General features: G+C 35.0%; 1 protein-coding gene across 1 annotated transcript in view; it reads left to right on the plus strand.

The window, feature by feature from the left end:
• Proc (Proctolin) overlaps nt 1-20,815 on the plus strand; it is a 326,245-nt gene that overhangs the window by 230,221 nt on the left and 75,209 nt on the right. Inside the window, exon 2 of the mRNA XM_081741117.1 lies at nt 8,353-8,491. Within this exon, the coding sequence (XP_081597243.1) occupies nt 8,354-8,491 (138 nt within the window). The 5' untranslated portion in view covers nt 8,353. The remainder of the gene's footprint in view (nt 1-8,352; nt 8,492-20,815) is intronic.

The raw sequence follows: 20,815 nt of genomic DNA on the forward strand, positions 1-20,815 counted from the left end.
TCCTTAGTGATGCTGTAAACTGTTGTCTTGTTTATGTCATAATGTAAAGATCGATTAGTGTATATTTCAGGATCACTTACACCTTAACCCTTTGACTGTGGATTTAAATTTTCGGGTGGTTCCTGGAAAAGGGGCAATTAAGCAGTCAAAAAAAAATGAAATTTTCATGTTTCCGTAAAATATGGTTTAAAGACACCAAAATATCTATTAGAATACATAAATTGTATAAACGGCTGAGCATGTCCAATTCAGTCATTTTATTTTCCAATAAATGATATATAATACATGGCATATATAGCAAGACAACATGTAGTGAAAGTTTAAAATTGACAAAGTGCAAAATTGTACAATATTATGCAATATTAGTGCTAAAACGTTATATTTGAAATACATAATATGTATACATGGCTATGTGCTATCGCAGGCAACAAGTATACGTGTACCATATTACATCACATCCACAGTGATTTCTGTAATAGTTCTTAGTGTGATATTCCCCGAAATATGGTGAAACATACAGATCTGGTTTCTCAACACAGTGTGCACAGTAAAATGTTGATGGTTTTCTCTCAAACGCAATATGTTCCTTATACAATTTGCGACTGAAATCGACTATCGCAGCGAAGTATAAACAAAACTGGATGTTGACTACAGTCGATTTCCGCAGTGAAAGGCAAAAATTCTCAGATCAACTAAAGTCGACTTTCGCAGCGAAAGAGTTAACATTCTTAGGTTTACAAAAATGAAAAATATTTTAATCGATTTTCTCAAAAATTACTCATGGTTTATGCTTATGAATATCATTTTGTTCAATAAAATATATCAATTGTACCGTGTCATGCGAAAACGAACTAAGCGCCACTTTCATACTTTTAAGAAAATTACGTTTAAAGGTTGATGTCCAGCATTAAGGTAGCCGTAATCTAAGGTGAAATTATGTTTCTTTTTTTGGAAAGGTGTTGGTTTTCCTCTCTTTTCGATTGTGCAAAACGTTCTAATGCTTATCAGGAACCAATCGTCGCATTTACGTGGATTTTCAAAATTTGGCGCTTAGTTCACTTTTGCATAACACGGTACAATTGATATGTGTTTTATGTTAACACTTTTTTTCTCGAGAAACATTAATTACATTGTAGAATATCCAGTACTTACTGTACGATGGTTTCATGAACCTAACATTTTCCTTTGCTTTCTTTCAGACGTACGAAATAGTCAGTCTTAAAATCCATTTTAACGTTTTCAGAAAATATATTCCCTTCTTAGAAGCCACTAACTCGTCATTAACTTATCTGGTGAATCACAATCTAAAAATAAAATATTTCTGCAGTGAAACTCAGAGATTAAAGTAACTCAAAATAATACACTGTAAAGGATCTAGTTTCTTCTTTTTACACAAAACTGTAGTAATTTTTGTGATTGGAATCAGAAGAAATAAGATCTGAATATTCCATGTATAACTACCCCTTCTGTTACAGAAGATTTCTCCCAGAAATCCTAACTCCCAAATGATACGTTATTCTTTCTTATTAATGTCATTTAAATTTTATATATCTCTCTATATGAAAGAAGTAGTTCTGACTGACTGAGTGATCAAAGCTGAAGCAAAATCGCTTAAGCTAGAAATTTGAAATTCATATAGGGCACAGGATTTGTGATGTAAGTTCCCACTACGGAAGGATTTTTGAAAATTCGGCGGGGAACGCGGAAAAAGAAATGAGGGATGGCAATTATTATCTTAAAATGTCCGTATCTCCGAATCTCTGGAGGTCATACGCATGAAATTTGGTACATGGATTTCTCATTTAAATTAATCAGACATGTGTTTCAGTGTTTTCACGTAGAATGGAAGAAAAGGGAATGAGAAGGAAAAAGGAGTAATAATTACAATAAGATTTCCATTTTTCGAAATGTCTTACGGTTAGAGACATGGAACTTCTGCTTTAAGTAATTAGACACGTGTTTCACTGTTTTTATATATATATATATGACCTAAAAGAGAAGCAAAAGAGGTGGGAAGAAAAGGAGTGAACTACAATTGTTATAATTTGATGACCATATATTTGTATTCGTTAAGGTTAGAGACTTGTGAAAGTTGTGAAAAGAGTGAAAGTTGGAATTGTTAAAATAAGATTGTCCTATATTGAAATTCGTAAAGGTAAGAGACGTGAAAAAAAATAATTAAAGATTCAATTATTACTAAAAATTCTTACTTTATAGTGGATATATATAAAATAGTGTTTAAGCGTTTATATATATATACACTATATATATATTCACTATAAAGTAAGAAAAAGACACCGAGAAAACAAAGAGTCGGGGTTTGCAATTGTTAAAATAAGATGACCATATCTCGAAATCCCTTAAGGTTAGATGCATGGAAATTGGTATTTAGGTTTTTAATTTAAAATAATTAAAAATTTGTTTATGCGTTTTTTGATGTTTCCTTCATAAGGAGGGAAGATTTTAAAAGGACTGGAGCTCCAATTATTATAATAATATGGCCATATCTCGGAATCCCTTAAGATTTGATATATGTTAGGGATATAAAGGATACAAGGCTGTAGGCTGAGCAAACGCAGGGGTCTGGCGAAGTACCTAGCTAGCCGAAGGCTAGTATTATATACTTATTTATGTTAAATTGAGGTATTCTGCAGATGATTCTAATAACATTGTCTTCAGCACGTTCTTTATGTATTTTTGTTGTCATATCTTTAATATATATAGGCTTATATGTATATTGATTTAAAATATGTACTTTTGAACTCGTGAACCATGGTGCTGGACACTACATAAATCATAGAATTGCTTTCCCTCACGTGTGAGGCTTCGGAAGAATTCGATACGATTCATGGGGCTACCTTCCGAACGCACACTTGAGAAAAAGCAAACAGGAGAAGTGCACCAATCACGTTGCCAAATTTACGAGGACATGGCAAACGAGCGAGAAAAAAGAACAGCACTTAAGTAACTATAACACGAACTAAAATTATTCGAATTACATGGTAATAATAATAACAACAACAAAAATATAAAATAACTAAAAGAATGACAAAGAATAGAAACTTAATGCCGATCCGACAACATTGCACCCTTAGAAAATGTTCTTCGTATAGCACGAGAGACGACATTGGCAAAATTCCATAGGTGCGGGTTGACGAGCGAAACAAATTCTCGTGTTCTATTGGATGCTGAAATTGGTATATCAAGGTGGAGCTTCATGACTCCTCGCGGTTACTGTAGTCTCACTTCAAGAGGTGGCGTAGGTTTTCGTTCAACATCAAATTTTAGGTTTACAAAATAATATGTTTTTTAGAATTTTCTCAAAAATTACACATGAGCTTTTATCCTAATAAGGGTGGCCCAAAGTAGGTATACAGTACAGTATTGCATTTTGTATAATTTCTTATTGTTATGCATCAGTTAGACTTAGTTTTTTTATTATTTGTTCTTAATATGTTATTACTTACATCTTAAGCTCGGAAGAGCCGAACCAAATCAACCCATAAACTAGAATGTTATACTTGATCAATGCAGAGGTGTATGTATACCTATATTTGGGCCACCCTGTACATCATTCTGTTCTACTCAGTGAGATCTATCGATCAATGTGTGTGTCATCTTTAGATCTTTTTATTTTTTTAAAGGATAACAATATTGTAGAACTGGGTTTTAATATTGTAAAATATCTTCAGTTACTCGTCAGAAGTTCGCTGTAATATTGTTTTAAAAGTATTATTTAACTTCAAAAATATTAGTATTTAAGGTTTGTCAGGTGGAGCATTATGATGTGACTTTATGGAAAATAAATGTAAAATAAAGAGTTTTGTTCCCAAACATTTAGGAATAAAATCTCTATTATTCGTATGGCAGAAGAAAACAAGGTTTCCAGCAAATAAAATCTGAGAATAAGTGTGAATATTTCTCTCTATATGTTCACCATTTAAGGTATTTCTCTGTGGTTGGTAATAAATCAAAAGGAAAGTGAGTGTGCTAGAAATTTATAGCATTACATAAAAGAATCTTATCCGTCCATAACTACTCGAACACAGATGAATTGTTTAATGTAAGATAGTAAGTTTGAAGTGTGACAAAAAGGACTAAAAATATCAAATGTGAAATCTCGACTCTTCTATGGATTCCAAATACCTCTAACGTAGCTTGCTTTCATGAATCTCTTACCTCGGTTACTCATTTCAACACAAAAGCTTTTGCCTTTATGTCTAACATTCAAAAATGCATTGAGAATTTTCAACATTTTTTATTATCTAAGACATTTAATGACGTATTCAACCAATATTTAGGACATCGTATGTTGTTTTATGCTCTTACAGTCCTGGATAGCAAATTCAACTTTGAAGTTGGAGGAAATTTCACTGGAAGTCTTTTTCCATAAGGACTGTGCGGAGTCCTTTGCCTATTTATTTAATTATGGTCACTGCAGATAACAGAAAGTAGTATGTTATATGCAATAATAAAGTAATACGTAGACACACTAGTGCCTGCACTATATACATTAACAAAGCATTTTCTCATAATAATTTTTAAGGAGGTGGATTGTCGAAACTCCTTTATGTACAACATTTGCTCTGTCCGTCTGTCCCAGAGAAAAAGATCTCAACATGTACTCTATCAATCATCACAAAATTTAGAGAAAATTTAAACGGTCTAAAGTTAGGAACCGAGTGTTTGTTTGGAGTCCATACTCAAACCGGAAATAGCAGACGTTAACTATTTCTGTTTTAACGGTAATCGCTATAGAGCAAAAACGGTAATAGATATAGAGATGCGGTTTTCTGTAATCGGTTAAATCTCCCACGAATACATTACTCCTCTATCTTTAAAGTCCGTACCAAAACCGGAAATAGTAGAAATCCATTACGATTTCCGGTTTCAATACTGATCTACATAAAACAAAAAGTAAGAGAAACCGAGAAATGGTTTTACGGAATCGATTTACCGTTCTAAGAACAGGTACTATCTTCTCCCTTAACCCCTTTTTCAAACTGGAAGTAGACCAAATCAATCACTTCCGGTTTCAACGTTGATTGTTATAGAGTGTAAACTGTAATGGTTAGCGAAAAGTTGTTTTATGCAATCAATTAAGCATCCAAAGAATATGTTCTATCTCCACTCTAATCTCTCTATTAAAGCCGGAAGTTGCAGAAAATAAAGCACTTGTTTTAACGTTAATCGCTACACCCAACCACTTACCCAAATTGCTAGCGTACACAACTTCGTAGTGCGTAGTTCCTGGTTCTATTCCTGATTGAATCACTAACATTTTCCAATATTGATCAGTCAGCATGAAGAGCTGCAGTGTTCGGGGATCCATCATCATGAAAAGGAAGTGGAAAAGTGCTTACCTCTGGTGCATATGATCCCTGATTTGATCCCAACTTGCCCCAAGTGGACTTTGTAGTGGACAACCATCGTCGTGACCGTTTTTCCGGGTTCTCTCCTTTTTTCCCGCTTTCTTCGTTCTATCATTTCGTTCATCATCATCGCTTCCTTCATGCTCCAAGGCGTAATCGTAGGAAGTGAAACTGCAAGATTTCATTTCCTTTTTTTTTTTTTTTTTTTATCATGAGGCCATTGGAGAACTACTTGAATTAAGAAGTAGCGAATTCAGCTCCAGAAAGCCAGAAATAAAGACACCTGAGAGCTGATGCAATGAACGTGCGACATTTGGTTATCTGTCGCTCTTCATTGATTGTAGCGACAGGGAGTTCAATACTTCTTTCTATCTGTTAACTAATTTCATCAATATTCAAATCCGTATGACTGAAGAAAACTAAAAGAATATGGCTTTTTTTTTATCTGTCTCCCCTGCGGTTCGGCTCGCCTCTGTGCACTGAAATAAAATACTTAATGTGATGTTTCAAGAGTACTTGAAAGTCTGGCCGCCCATGTGACAAACATTTCAGCCGGTAACTCATAGTCAGCGCATTAGCTTGATTTCAAGGTTGTCACATTTACTACATACTAATAATGAAAATAGTGGACTAAATTATCAACATCTTCTCATAAAGAAATAGATGTTACCAGTTCTCAAGACTAAATATTCAATCTGTGGTCATCATGTTCAAACGGATGACTGCTATAAATTGCAAATCACTTTCTTGTTACTATAAATGGCTTGCAAAACGAGGCTAGAGTAAAAATTATAACTTCGAAGTAATTTTCTGCACTGAAGATCTATTTTTAACTTAATAACCAATATGCTCTTCCTGTTGGTCTAGTGCTGGCCCTATCCGCTGGTCTAGCCCTTCCCGTGGCCAGTGCATGTACCTTTGCTGTATTCTATGTGGTCCCGCGATCGATTACCGATGGGGGAGCCTTTGGAATTTTACCTGTCTTCGGCGTTTCTGTGTTTGTGTTACTATTCTTAAAGATTAATGGAAGTAAACTGAAGTAAACATAGTGGTAATTAGGGAAATTATGTTACTGAGGAACGTTCGATAAATCAGTTAACTTTTTTTTCTTAAATACCTTTTGGTGTTCATGTATCTTTTGGTGTATGTGGTCCCACACTCTTGCTCAGGGCTCAATTGATAGCAATTGGTCTAATCGACTTAAGGATGACCCTGTCGCTTAGGATACGCATATTAAATCGACATGATGAAAGTCCAGTTAGAGATAAGTGATAACTGCATTAGAAAATTCATTTCAAAATTCGGTCGGTTTCCTGCGATTTGATCACCCAAAAGATCAGTTTCATTCTTATGTACTAAATAATTTTGTGTATCAAGGGTTTGATTTGAGTTTAGCACCGCTTTCGGAAACGAAACTATGAGACGTGAATCTATAGCTTAACGTGGGATCCCAACCCATGAGCTTCCACTGGGAACGGAGACCGATCTTCCGCACCGAAGGCGTGTACGTTAACCATACAGTCACAAGGTAGTTATTGTTGATCAAGTGCGAGGAGCCTATAGTTCCGTCTTGCATTATATATATATGTATGTATGTATATGTATATGTAGACCCCCTATATAATGTCGTCGAACTGAACTTATTTTTAAACTAATAATAATAAACGTTTCAAGCTGTCAGTATGTGCGTCTCGCTATTTCTAAGAACGAACATTGAGGTTAATAGATACCGGTATCTGCGCTTTCGGTTGCCTGCCTCTTGCTAATACATGCCTTATTTAATACTTCGTGATTTCGAGAAACGCTTTGATATGGCATACCTTTTGCAAGATCGCTAACAATTTCTTTAATAGAAGGAAAGTTAATATTTTCATATTCATTTCATATAGTCTATTTATTTTTTCCTATACAATTGTTGCAATCTCAAGTTTAGTGCTTATATCACAACGAATGCCAAACCAGGTGTCATTAGTAATAAAAGAAGCTACAATTATATTGTATAACATGATTATTATTATCGTATTTTTCGTAGTGATCTTAAATACAATTTAGTATAACTTGAGGATCCTCGACTATGTTTAAGGACTTGGTAGGCCACGATGGCTCAATGGTAGAGAGCTAACCTCCGGTGCTTGGGAACCCTGCTTCGATCCCTGCCCAAGTAAGTTTGCGGTGGACAACATCGTGCCCGTGGGTTTTCTCGGGGTACTCACTTTTCTCCCACTTTACCATACCACCAATTCTTCCATCATTTACCTTCCTTAATAGTCGTCTCCCCTAGCCCAAGGGATATACCAATGGGACGTTATTTTATTTTATTTTCGTACAAGGACCTCCAGTGGTCCGCGGACTGCAGTTTAAAAATAGTTTATTTAACCCGTCGTCGCACGCGCCGCGGAGTCACACTCCACGGATAGAGAAATTTTAGTTTTCTTAAAACTGTTAAAAGAGTTTGTGCTGTAAAATATACAGTACATGCGCAATTGTCAAAAACGTTGCAAAGAAAATATGAAAAGTTTAATATCGCTTCAAAACAAAATACACATTGAAATTAAGATATAGGTCTATAGATAAATATTGCTGAGTGAGACTCCGCGCACGTGGCATGATGTTACAATTGACCACGCGTGCTATGGAGGGTTAAATCAACACGATGCAGTGCATAAGAAAATCTGAATAATTGCATAAATATGGTATAGTATTTGAAGTGGTTGATTATGGAACTAAAAAAAAAAAATAAAATAAAATAAAAAGTTAAATGTAAGTAATTACAGCTTTTGATTAAGCGTAAGATTAACATATAGTGTACAGAGGTCGATCGTTCGAAGTAAATAATAGGTATTGCCTAATTGCATTTTTCTTTTGATTAATTAAATTAGAATCCTCAGATCATTTGTCTATTCGTTGCATAATTGTGTGGTTAACGAGAGAAAGATCATTTTTATGCAAGAAACTCACTTAGTTTGTTTTCTATCCGCAGGATGGCATGCAGTGTCAGACATCTCTTATTCCTCACAGTGATCATCGTGGCAATATGCGCTTGGACTTGTGAATCTCGCTATCTTCCCACCAGGAGTCAGGACGATCGACTCGAGCGCCTCAGGGAACTGCTGAAGGATGTACGTACACACATTTGTTTCACATGTCATTTTACACGTCCGTTCCCTATTTGCTTCCTTTTATGATTGGCAATAATTCTCTTTTTTATTTTTATTTTTTATTTTTGGCTAAAAATTATCTTATTTGAAATTGCCAGTATTGTGAGCTGCCAGTATTGCCAGTAAGTGAAATATCATTATTAAAATTACTTATTTACTAATAAGAATATCAAAACTTTGAAATCGTATTCTGGCAGCACTGACTGGATTGGCAATATTAAGCTGTGATATGGTGTGCAGTAATTTGTGGCAAATTAGCGTGTAAAGGTACACAATTCAACTACGCTTTGAAAGTACTTGAAATTACCGTATTATTTTGGAGTTAGTGCAGTTTTTCGATTAAAATAAAAGTTATTACTGAAAAGTTAGTGCAATTTCTCGATTAAAATGAAAGTTATTACAGAAGAGTTCAGACACATTATGTGAACTGGCCTACTAGATCAGGGTTTCTCAACCTGGAGGTCGCGACCCCTAGGGGGGTCGCGAGAGGATTTCATGGGGTCGAAGATAAGCGGAAGAGATAAATATAATTAGAATCCAATACCAGGAAATATATTTAAATATTAGTCTGGATTTTGTTCTGATAGGTATATTTTTTAATTTTATACATTCTGTTAAGAACAACAAAAAATCAGCCTACTAAATATTTTCAACAGGTGCAGAATTGTTTAAAAATCAATTTAAATGAAAGAGGTACGATATGAAACTAATGAAAACTGTATATTGAAATACCAGAAAAATGCAAATGCAACAAAACTTACATATTGAAATACAATTAAAATTGAAAGTTAATTATATACCTGGAGCATTGTGTGATTTCACTAATGCGGCAATGTGCGGTTCAATCTTCGTAACGCACATTATCAAGTAATTTTTAACTGATAAGCGATTTCTTGTCTTTGTTTTAACGCTTACCATGGAAGAAAACTCACTCGGCCAATGGTATCCATTTTGAAATCGTATGACGAATCGGATTCGATATTTGTAATATGAATGTACTGATGAAATTTGGTTTTAATCCGTTCGCTTTTAGGGAAGTTACTGTATCCACTATATGCAAGAAATAGATTCTACTATTATAGAAGTAGATGAATATCGTGAGATCTCCGCCATAGGTATATTAAAAATCCCACACAAGTTTATTAGAAAGGAGAAATTATAAAGGGGTCGCTGGCAAGAGGATGTGATAAAATGGGGACGTGATAGGAATTAGGTTGAGAACCACTGTTTTCCGTATGTGACTTGGATTGCTTTCTATGTGGGTATTTCAAGTCTCAGGTCTATAACAATAAGCTCGAACAATCCGTGAGCTGAAAGGGAATATTTCAAGCACAAGTGCAAATTTAACCTTCAATATGCGTGGGAAAGTTCTGCAAAATTGTATCCTCAGAATCCATTCTACCCATCGAAGCAGAACAGAACATATATATATATACAGTTGGACCCCAATAACTCAATTTTTTTTTTTTATATTCCCTTGAACTCTCCATAACATTCAATGTTAAAAGTCGAATGTTTAAAAACTACAACATCAATAAGTCGAATTTTAAGGGCTTCGTAATTATATTTAAAAACTACAGTAACTCGAACCTTTGTATCTGCGAACCGCCACAAGCTTGTTTCTATAAGTCGTATTTCTCTTGATGTGACCTAGATAACTCGAAGGTATAACTCTATGATTTTAGGTAAAGCGATGATGCTTGACAGTAATCTTTATCCTAGCTAGGAAATTTAGTATTTCCAAGTACAAGAACACATAAACAAACTGCTGTGGATCAGTAGGCTTTGGAAATCTTGCGGGAGAAATCGACACTTACTATGTGAGATTTCGACACTATATAAACAATGAAATCCTTCACATCTTTGGGGTACAAGAAACAAAAAACGCAATGAAATACTAGCTCTAAGGTTGCTACTATCTACATATGGTTTATTTACAAACCTTGCTGCGATTCATTACAACCTGAGTTGAAGTACAAGAGGAACACTGAAACAATGTAAGCTCGTTAAAACGAACTTTATTTTACTGTTGTGGAAAACTGTTTTCCAACATATTGCTTTCAGTATTTGCTGCCCATAGTAATCAATAATCGAAAATCTTAATTTAACACAATCATTTTCGGAATCCATATGCGAAGAAGCCAACAGAGGCAGATTTCTTCCAATTGAAGCTCACTTTCTCATAATCTTCATTTACAACATTTTGAGAGGGTTCCTACGAACAAAGTTCCAACAAGATAAGTTGAAATTGTTTTTCAAACTGCGGAAGAAAGACTGACAATTTTGAGTTCTGTGTAGTGGGAGACAACATTTCTATACCAGCATTAGAGGCTTTCTTTAATACAGGGTGTCCAATATACAACGCAACCCGGAGTTTGGGATAGTAGAACTTTTGAGCCTGAAGTGATACACAAATAATGGTTATACCAAAATGTTCATGCATGCATATATTTGTTGTTCATGCATATATTTTTAAACTAGGAAGCAACGATTGAAGTACACTAGGAACCACACAGTGTTGCCAGAGGTAAGCGAAGTTTTTTTTTTTTTTTTTTGCAAAATATGTAAATTGACTCATAACTCATACGTATGGATGCTGTCGTTAATTTTCAGTTTGTTTACTTGGAGTAGCTTGGAAATTATGGAGCAGAAAAAAGAATTTTTCATTTCCACCGATAACTAATCGGATGAGGCCTCTGTAAGGAGGAACTAGGGAAATCGTAGTTTTCATAAATTAACACTCTGAATTGTCAACTTTTTTGATGTTTCAGTGCATCAAAAGGTGTGTTAAGGATCTATCTACATTTTGCAATTTTTGAAAACAATGAAAAACAAACTTTGAAATTATCATGATAATAACTCACCCTCTAATTAAGTTAGGAAGATAATTTGGTATCAATATGTTCTTGAAGGACGTAGCATTTCGTCGATATGCATTTCTCATAAAATTTGGTATGTGAAGCAATGAAGTAGTCCACTATAGGTAATACCCTGCATCTGTACTTGCTGCGTAGAAGTCTCATATGGAGCCACCCTGAAAATAAATGTAATTTTCAAACTGAGACTCAAAAAATTAGTCAAATTTTTCCTTCCTCTTCTGCCTCCATAATAAGCAACAAGTACACGTACAGGCTATTACCACATAGTGCACTATTTCATTGCTTCATATACCAATTTTTATGAGTGTACCCTCAAGGGGGAAGGAATAACATTATCAGAATCCTGATGCAAAAAAACAAAAAGCACGTACCTTATCCTCCCCGTCCGCTATGGTATCCCCTATGCATATTAGCAGAAAGCTTCGTCCTTCAGAAACACGTTGATACCACAATTTTCTTTTTAGCTTGATTAGGAGTTGAGTTATTGAGGTTTAAATTGAATTGCATTGATGGGCGACCAAAATGTGACAATTTCACACCTTCAGGCAGGTCAATGGCGGTAACTCTGTAACGATGCATTTCCCGGCATAGACCTATGGTCATATGAACTTTTTGCTTGTCTAGTCATAAGGAATCTGCCCTTGAAATTTTGCCGTACCTTTTTGTTACACCCGATATATATCACTTGCTGTTTTCACTCTATCCTATTTTTAAATTCTGACATACTTGTTAGTAAGAACCTCAACTAATTGCCATTGATTATTACTCCTGACATGAAAATATTTAATAAATATTTTGATATTTCTAAATGAAGATTAAAATTTATTGACTTGTCTCTTCTAATCAAAATGCATCCTTGGGCATCCGATTACGACTAATTTATTTATTTATGTATTAAAAAAATATTTTTTTTTTCAGTTTTATGTATCACTGTTATCTCTTGTAAGCTAAAGGAGATGATGATGATGGAAGCAGAATGGGAGGAAACCGGTAAACCCCGAAAAAATCCACACTTACACAATGTTCGATTTGTTTACGTATTGTGTATGTAAATATATTCCTCACCTCTTCTTTGAATTAAAGAACAAGAATTCTTCAGTTGAAAAGTCTTGATACGCTCGCTGCACAACTGTAATTTCTCCAATCCCTCGGGCAGTTCCTAAGAAACGAGGTCATCCCTTCCTTCCCCTTTGACCAGTCTCGTCGGATGGGCAACTCTTTTAGTTTCCATCCTCATGTATTTATTATGTATAATTTATGTACGACTTGAAAGCATCACAGATATCTCGTAACACACTGTTATTTCATCTTAAGTTTTTCATACATAAAAAAATGCCTATGCTTTCTGATTTTAATCACCATCAATGGAAATTATATATGTGGATATGAGTTTTTGTGACGAAGATGTTAGGAATGTTAGCATTATAGTGGCTCATTTTTACGTCTTATCTGACTTAATAATAATAATAATAATAATTGTGCCGCTGCACTTTCTAAGGAGTCTTGGTCATCCAAATAACGCACGGTTAACATTGTGATACAAAGACTCCCGATTTTTCCTACGAGCTTTTGCAGCTTTCTTTTTATCTTTCGTTCATTCTTTATTATTTCCATTATTATTATTATTTTAGTAACGTTATTAGTAATAGTAATAGTAATAGTAGTAGTAGTAGTAGTAGTAGTAGTAGTAGTAGTAGTAGTAGTAGTAGTGTTCAAGTAGCTTCTTATGATGATCAATGATGTGTCAATATGGAGATATTTTGATCTACCCACCTCCAATCCAAGCCTCTAGACCACACATGTTGAAAGTGAGTGTGCTAGTTATCCTATCAAACATGCAGAATGTATAATTTATAGACCTAATCTTTGTGTTGTTTCATTTATATTTATGAAATGATTCAGTTTAACGTTCCACGATTATGCTCTTTAGGCTAAGGGAGACGATGATTAAGGCAAATGAATGATGGCGGAAGGAGATCGTGGGAGAAAACGGAAGAAACTGTTCCCCGCGACAAAACTCACGGATACAATGTTGTCCACCACAAACTTAGTTGACCGGGGATTGAACCAGGAACTTTACACACTAGAGGTAAACGCTCTACCACTGAGCCCCCCCCCCCTCATATCTTGGTAATGTTCATTATAATATTGGTTGATATGATCAGGATTGCCATACGTATTGGTTTTCTGGGATTATTACCAGTTTTATAATCACTATCCTTGCCCCGATAGATTTATTCAGGACGGTAAAATATAGTGGTGCTGATATCTGTATAACTTTGGGTACAGAAGGAAATGAAATGACATTTTTCTTTTAGTTTAACCCCCCATGGTCATGTCCTTTAGGCTAAAGTAGGTTAATGAAAGTGAATGATTGTGAAATTAATTTTTTCCCCTTCCGCCGTGAATCGAACCAGGATCAGATAATCAATTAGAGAGATGTTCAGATTTATCAGATATCATCTAACAAGGCATCTGAAATGAGGATTTTAACACAATTACTTCGACCCAAGCAAGTTCCCGAGGGAGGCCGTGTATACTCGGCCTCTAAGGACCGACATCCATGGTCATATATCTAATACTTAAAATTAATCTAACTTACTTGAAGATGTTGTTAATGGGTTATATTTATTACCTCACGGAATCTTTCGTTCTAAACTGTTTGAGGCTGGCAATTGCGAAATCGTTTCTAGAGATGAATAGAATCGAGTCCCTCCTATCTCGTTCTCATATATTTGTAATCTTTATATTCATATGAGTATAAATTCAATATTCAATGATCGATTACACGATGGGAAAGAAAACTGGCAAATCGGTGGACGCAGTGTGTTTTCTAAGGTACTATTCTTTTTTTTTTTAAAAAAAAAAGTCAAAATTAAATGACGCGCCTACTAAGCCGCCAAAACTTTTTTTTTTTTTTTTTTTACCAAAATTGAGTTATATATTCCTTGTTATATGTTTGATCTAAAGGAATTCCATAGAAACAGAATTTTGTTTAAAAGCTTAATATTTCATTCTAAATAGGGACTAGTTCAAATAGGGACTTTGTACGTGTGTGTACTGAGCTTCAGTGAACGTTTTGCGAGATTACTCGAAACTAAGCGAAATGGATGTGGCGGATTTTGATACTAGGTCCCTCAAATAGTATTAACAATAACTGTTATGAAAATGTACAATAGACTACCAATTATCCTAGGTAATTGGGACCGAGCCTACCTCGCATACTCAAAAACTCGGTTAATACAGAGATCAGTTGCTGTTAGATACAATAGTACGTACTGTAAATGACAAAACATTTTTACACAGGAATTGTTAAAATTTTATACAGGAATTACAGTATACTAAAACTTATAAACAATTAATATTTTTACGTACATGCAGTAGGCCTACCATACCAAACTATTTCTTTAAATTCAGTGATTGTTTTGTGGAACCTCTTTTGGCCTCTGATGCTGCGATATTGCACCAACATTGTAGGCTGAAAAGGTCAACTGGCAATTATTATTTTTAAGACTGTCTTGGTTAATCCAGAGGCTCGATTAACCGGGACTCGAATAATCGGGCGCCTACTGTAACTAAACTTTGTAAACCAAGAGTATCATTTAGAATTTCCGCATAAACTAAAACTTCAGCTTTTTTCTAGAGCTAACGACATATTTTATGTTAAAGATAACAAAGAACAAGTTTAAATATCCATGTATATACATACTTCCCGTCAGTGTGCGAATTGAAAAATTTTCCCAGGGGGGGATGAATTTCACCCATATGCGCACCCAGTCCTCCCCCACACACAGTATATATATATATATATATATATATATATATATATATATATATATATATATATATATATATATATATATATATATATATATATATATATATATATATATATACACTAACAAATACAAAACAGTTGAGATGTGAGATCTTTCATAAATTTTCACTCAAGTAATATTTAGGTTAACTACGCAAAGTAAGAATTTTCCCTTTTCCTATCTTATCTTTATGTCCATTTAAAAATACTCCAGAGGGGGAAAAAGTTATCCCTGCCAGGGATAAAATTTTTCTTCTCCAGGGTGGGAAAGATTTTTGTCAGGGGGGGAAATCCCTGGCATCCCCCCCGCCAATTCGCACCCTGCTTCCCGTAATCGAAGCAAATGTTTCAAAATCTGAGGCATGTAACACATACTGCTTTTTGAAGGAAGAAAAAATAAAGGTTTTTCCGTGGTCTTTTCTACCTGGATAATGTCAGTCTTTTCTAATACTTCGATTTCAATGGAAAGATAACATATATCATTATTTTCTATCTATGATTCCTCATTCTAAAACGAAGAATTCATCTAATAACTGCATTCTGAAGAGAAAATTCTTCAAAAGTTAAAAAATCAAAGAAACTTGGTCAATCGATAGGAAAGAAAAAGTGCAAATCGGTGAACGCAGGAGTTTTTCTAGTTCCAACGAATTCAGGCCCGTATTTTTATATTGTGCGCTCCTGTGCTCTAAATAATTTGCTGCCCCCGCATAAACTTATGTCTCAAACAAGTAAACAAGCCGTGATTTTGCAAACATACCAGCTCTTGTTAGTAGCAGTTTAAATATTACAGATTACAAAAGTTACAATGTAATTTTAAATGGCCTAATTTTCTCAATGATGATTATGATGTGGTGGTCTGCCCAAAGGTAGGCCTACGTGTTTGACCGAAGGCCCCTGGGCAAGGTGAACCCATGCTAGTTGCCATTGCCTTGCATGCATGATGCAGGGGCGGCTTGAGGATTTTAATTTTGGGTATGCCCACTCTCTTGCTTATGGACACATATACATATTTGATTGATTAATGACAGTAGGAAATTATTTTTACAGTAGTAGTTGATGCTATTTGTTAAATAATTATCTACCATGAATGTGAATAGTGGAAAATATATTTACTCTTTATTGTATCTTTTAGCGTTTATATGTTTCAAAATTTTTGGGTAGGCACATGCCTACCCGGCCTACCTGCTAAAACAATCAATGAGATGACGATGGCGTACTATACTGCAATTGAGATTACTTGTCCTTTCTGACAGCTCGCTACGCGCACGTGGTGCTCAATGCTGTATTTCCAGCCTTTGCGTCAGATATTGAAACACGAAGTTATTCACTGCAAGTAAATCTGTTTTATAAAATTAAATGACACAAAAGAGAACTGAAAAGTATGCGCTCAATAACCAGCAGGTTCACTACTCAAGTTGTCATTCGACTAAAACAATGTGCATTTGTTTATATTCAGATTGGCAACGTGCAGAAAGGGTGCAATGTTTACCATTGCAGAGCAAGAGAAATGAGCCATTACAATTGACTGAACATACTGTTGCCACAGTAACAGCTCTTCTTGCCTGACTGTTATGACCACGTGCAACAAGGAAAAAAACCGAAGAAAGCAACTGTCAGAAACGACAAGTTATATTAAATGGACTGTAAGGACGGGATCTACAGCTTAACTTGGGTTCCAAACCACTTGTGTGCCACCCGGGACCTCTTGCTTACAAGTCAACGAAATTAACCACTCATCCATTGGGGACACATTCTCTCGATACTGGCATGTAATTTATTCATTTAGGTTTTAATTTACTGCCCGGAGAAAATGCATTCTATTAATTCTTAATCAACTGTTATCTTATTTTTATATTTCATGATTTTACTTGAATTATGATTGAATTTCTTACATATTAACTCTTATCATTGTAATAGTAAAATATTTAGTTTAAAAACTCGGCAGTGATTTTGACATTGTTATTTTAAACTTATCAGATACTTAAAGATCATAGTGAGTTTAGTAAAAAACATTTAATAAAACTTTGTATGTAAAAAATTATATTAGTTTACATAATGAGTGAGGATTCTTTCATATGTTTTTAATCTACTCGAACGAATAAGAGAAACTCTTTCCGAAGTATTTGCAAATATTTTTTTCCTCCTGTATGCATTTTCTTTTCTCATGTTTTAGATTACTTGAATAATAAGAAAACTTCTCAAAGTATTTGCAAAAACATTGTTTTCCTCCTGTATGTGTTTTCTTATGTTGTAAGATTACCCAAATAAAAAACCTCCTCATAAGAATAACAGGGGAGCATTTTAAAAATAATGAAAACAACAGATATTAATATTGAATTCATAGTTTTCGAGGTCGCTGAGTTTAATGGTATCATGGTGTTAATGTTCATTCTCACTCTTTAGGTGGGGGTGGGAGAGGATGACTTTTTAAAAATAATCAGATAAGCTAGCTAATTAATAACTACTGTAATTAGAGCGAATTAAACACATTAACGCCACCCTGTATCAGAGGTATACTTGTATCTGAAGCATAGAATTTGGGGACAGTTGAATCTTGAATATTTGGTGCAACATGTTTGAAATGCGTTTGCGACGGCCTGTATTTAAGTACCCCTCATTGAAAACCTACAGTGCTTGTCCTGGCTATTCAAACAAACAAAAATTTAGTGTACAAAACCACCGTAAACAATTTTCAAAATACAGTATGGTAACTTTTAAAATGTTAACTTATCAACAAGGTATAAAGAACTACAAAATGTGTAAACATTTTTTTTTCTTTCAAATTTCTGTCACTACATTAGTCCCGTCATATCACCTACAATATCTCTCAGATCCCAATCCGTCTTCGCCACATGTAACGCTATAGAGAGGAATACCCTAACCAGGGTTTCTTTCAGAGGTATTTCTCCCAGATTTCATGATTTACCCCAAACTTCCCCCATCCCCAGAAAATGTTTAAAGAATACATGTTAAAACAGACTTACAAAAAATGTTAAAACCCTATTCTTCGCACGGGGAGACTAGGTTTCTGTGTAATATTTGAATCCATTTCCCCTGAGAATATTTATTTCAATGAAAGTTTAATGAAAAGAGAAAAACACACACATAGAAGATACTCTACTTTTGAAATAAATATTGAAACTCTCTAGCGCCACAAAATGCGCCTTTAAAATTGATATGATTAAAAAGCCCAGATTGAAGTGAGAATTAACTATCTTCCAAAAGTCATTTCAAAAGGCTCAGGCTTTTTCCGACCTCGAAAACTGAATTCGACAAATTTCAGCCATTTCGACATTTTATTTTTCACCTCTTCCCCCAATCCTCTGCCAATGGAGAGCGTCACTATTGATTTCAGCGACCCTGAAAACTGTGGACTGCACACCAATATAAGTTTTTTTCATTATTTTTACACTATCACCTCTTTGAGAGTCTTACTCCACACAGTAAGAGTAAGAGTGGTTAAAATTGCTCCAGACGTTTCAGAGTTACGCTGGAACATACTGTACATCAGTGGCGTATTTAAGGGGGCTTCCGGGCTTAAACTTCCCCCCGAAATTTTATTTACTACGACTTAAGCTCCCCCCGAAATTTTATTTACTATATTAAAGTAAATGAAATATCTTGCAGATTTTCACATTTTCAGGAATAAAGTTAGCAAAGCCCTCCCGAAACAAAATCGTAAATACGCCACTGCTGTATATTCATACACATACATCCATATATATATATAGATGTGCTTGGAACACCTTCGGCGCTGCCGCTGTAAATTTCCAAACCAGCTGATATGCTCGTTCATGCCTAAACTTGGGATTAACTGCCATCGTGATTGTAATTTAATAGTTTGACGAACCCAAACTATGGATTTAACACTAATCTCAACCATTTGAGGCATTTTATTTTTTACCCCTTCTCATCCCTCATGCCAATGGGAGCTGAACTTTGACTTTAACGCTGACAAGGGTGTGGTTTAACAACATTTAAACCATAAACCGTATTGGAGTATAATGTATAATGACTTGGGTATCTTTAAATGTTGATAAATGCTTTTGATTGTGTTCGTAAATCACTTTATGACTTTACTGTTTTTAAACTATGAATTAGGCAACACTAAAACAGAGTTTAAGGTCTAACACTTGAGTGAACTATTGTTATTCACAAGACTCTTAAGATTTCTCTTCTCATCTCGATTCTCGACTTGAAAGGAACACGAGAATTGTATTTTGTCTTGTGTTGAATTAAAAAGAATGTACTGCTCTTCTCGTTTAGAGCAAGAAATTTCTCGTCTTGTCAGCAGTACTATGAGAGCAATATCATTTATGCATGTGTTGTTTGCTTTGTGTGAATCTATATTTTCTAAACAAATATTTGGCGCGGAAGACCCGGGTTCGATTCCCGGCGGGAGCTCATGTGGTTCGGATTCCACGTTAATCAGTAGGTCCACGTCTCATATAGCCTCGCTGCTGAAAAGGGACGTTAAACTCAAAATCAACTCAACTCTAAACAAATATTTTCAACACATGTGCCGTGTCTTTTTGAGCATGTTTATTTTTTAAGAAATAATAGGCGTGTTTTCAAATGGCATATGATATTATTTTTAATTGTAATTAGTTACTTCTTCTTTAGGCTTGATTTTAAATTTAATCCGTCTAATTTTAGATAAAATATTCTAACTATGCCCTCTTTTCGAAGGAATGGATTATTCTTCCATAAATTACACGATAACCATTGTATGTATAGTGCATGACACAGTATGAAAATACAAAGAACTGCTCGTTCAGGAGCGGCCACAATGGCTCAGTAGTAGATCTCTTACCTCTGATGCGTGGGGTCCCTGGTTCGATCACGGTGAAGCAAGTTCGTGGTGGACATCGTGTCCATGGATTTTTTCGGAGTACTCCCGTTTCCTCCCACATTTTCATTCTACAAAATTTTCCTTCATCATGCACTTGCCTTAATCGCCAGTCCCCCTCAGCCTACAGTGCATGATCATGGGACGTTAAGTTTAAAAAAAAATTCATTTTGCTCATTCAGAGAACTTATGAAGAAAGGTGTTGTAACTTTGACATTTTACTTTGAAGGTTTAACACTCTTGGTAGAATAGTCCTCTCTGAAAGTAATAAATCTTGTGATATGTATTATCAAATTTCGAGAGAATTACCATTAGACTTCCGAACTATGCTATGCATAAGTATCTGAAGTCTCATATAACGGCTTTGTCCGTCCGTCCATCCGTCTGTTGCCAGGTATCAGAGCAAATGCGTTAAGAGATATAGAGATACAGTTTTTTGCAATCGATTCAGCGTCCCAAGGACAACTTTCATCTCCTCAAACCAGAAGTGTTTAAAATTATCCATTTCTGGTTTCAACGTTTATCACCATAGAACGAAAACGGTAACAGATAGCGAGAAGCTGAATTTTGTACAAGATTCTGCGTCTCAAGGTAACATACCATGACTGTACACAACACTATACTAAAACCGGAAGTGGTTACATTTACTATTACTTCCGGTATCACTATCGGTTTCAACGTTTATCGCCATAGAACAAAAACAGTAACAGATAGCGAGAAGCTGAATTTTGTACAAGATT

This window comes from Thermobia domestica, chromosome 15 (genome assembly GCF_964235325.1).
Source record: "Thermobia domestica chromosome 15, izTheDome1.hap1.1, whole genome shotgun sequence".
NCBI classification, from domain to species: Eukaryota; Metazoa; Arthropoda; class Insecta; order Zygentoma; family Lepismatidae; genus Thermobia; species Thermobia domestica.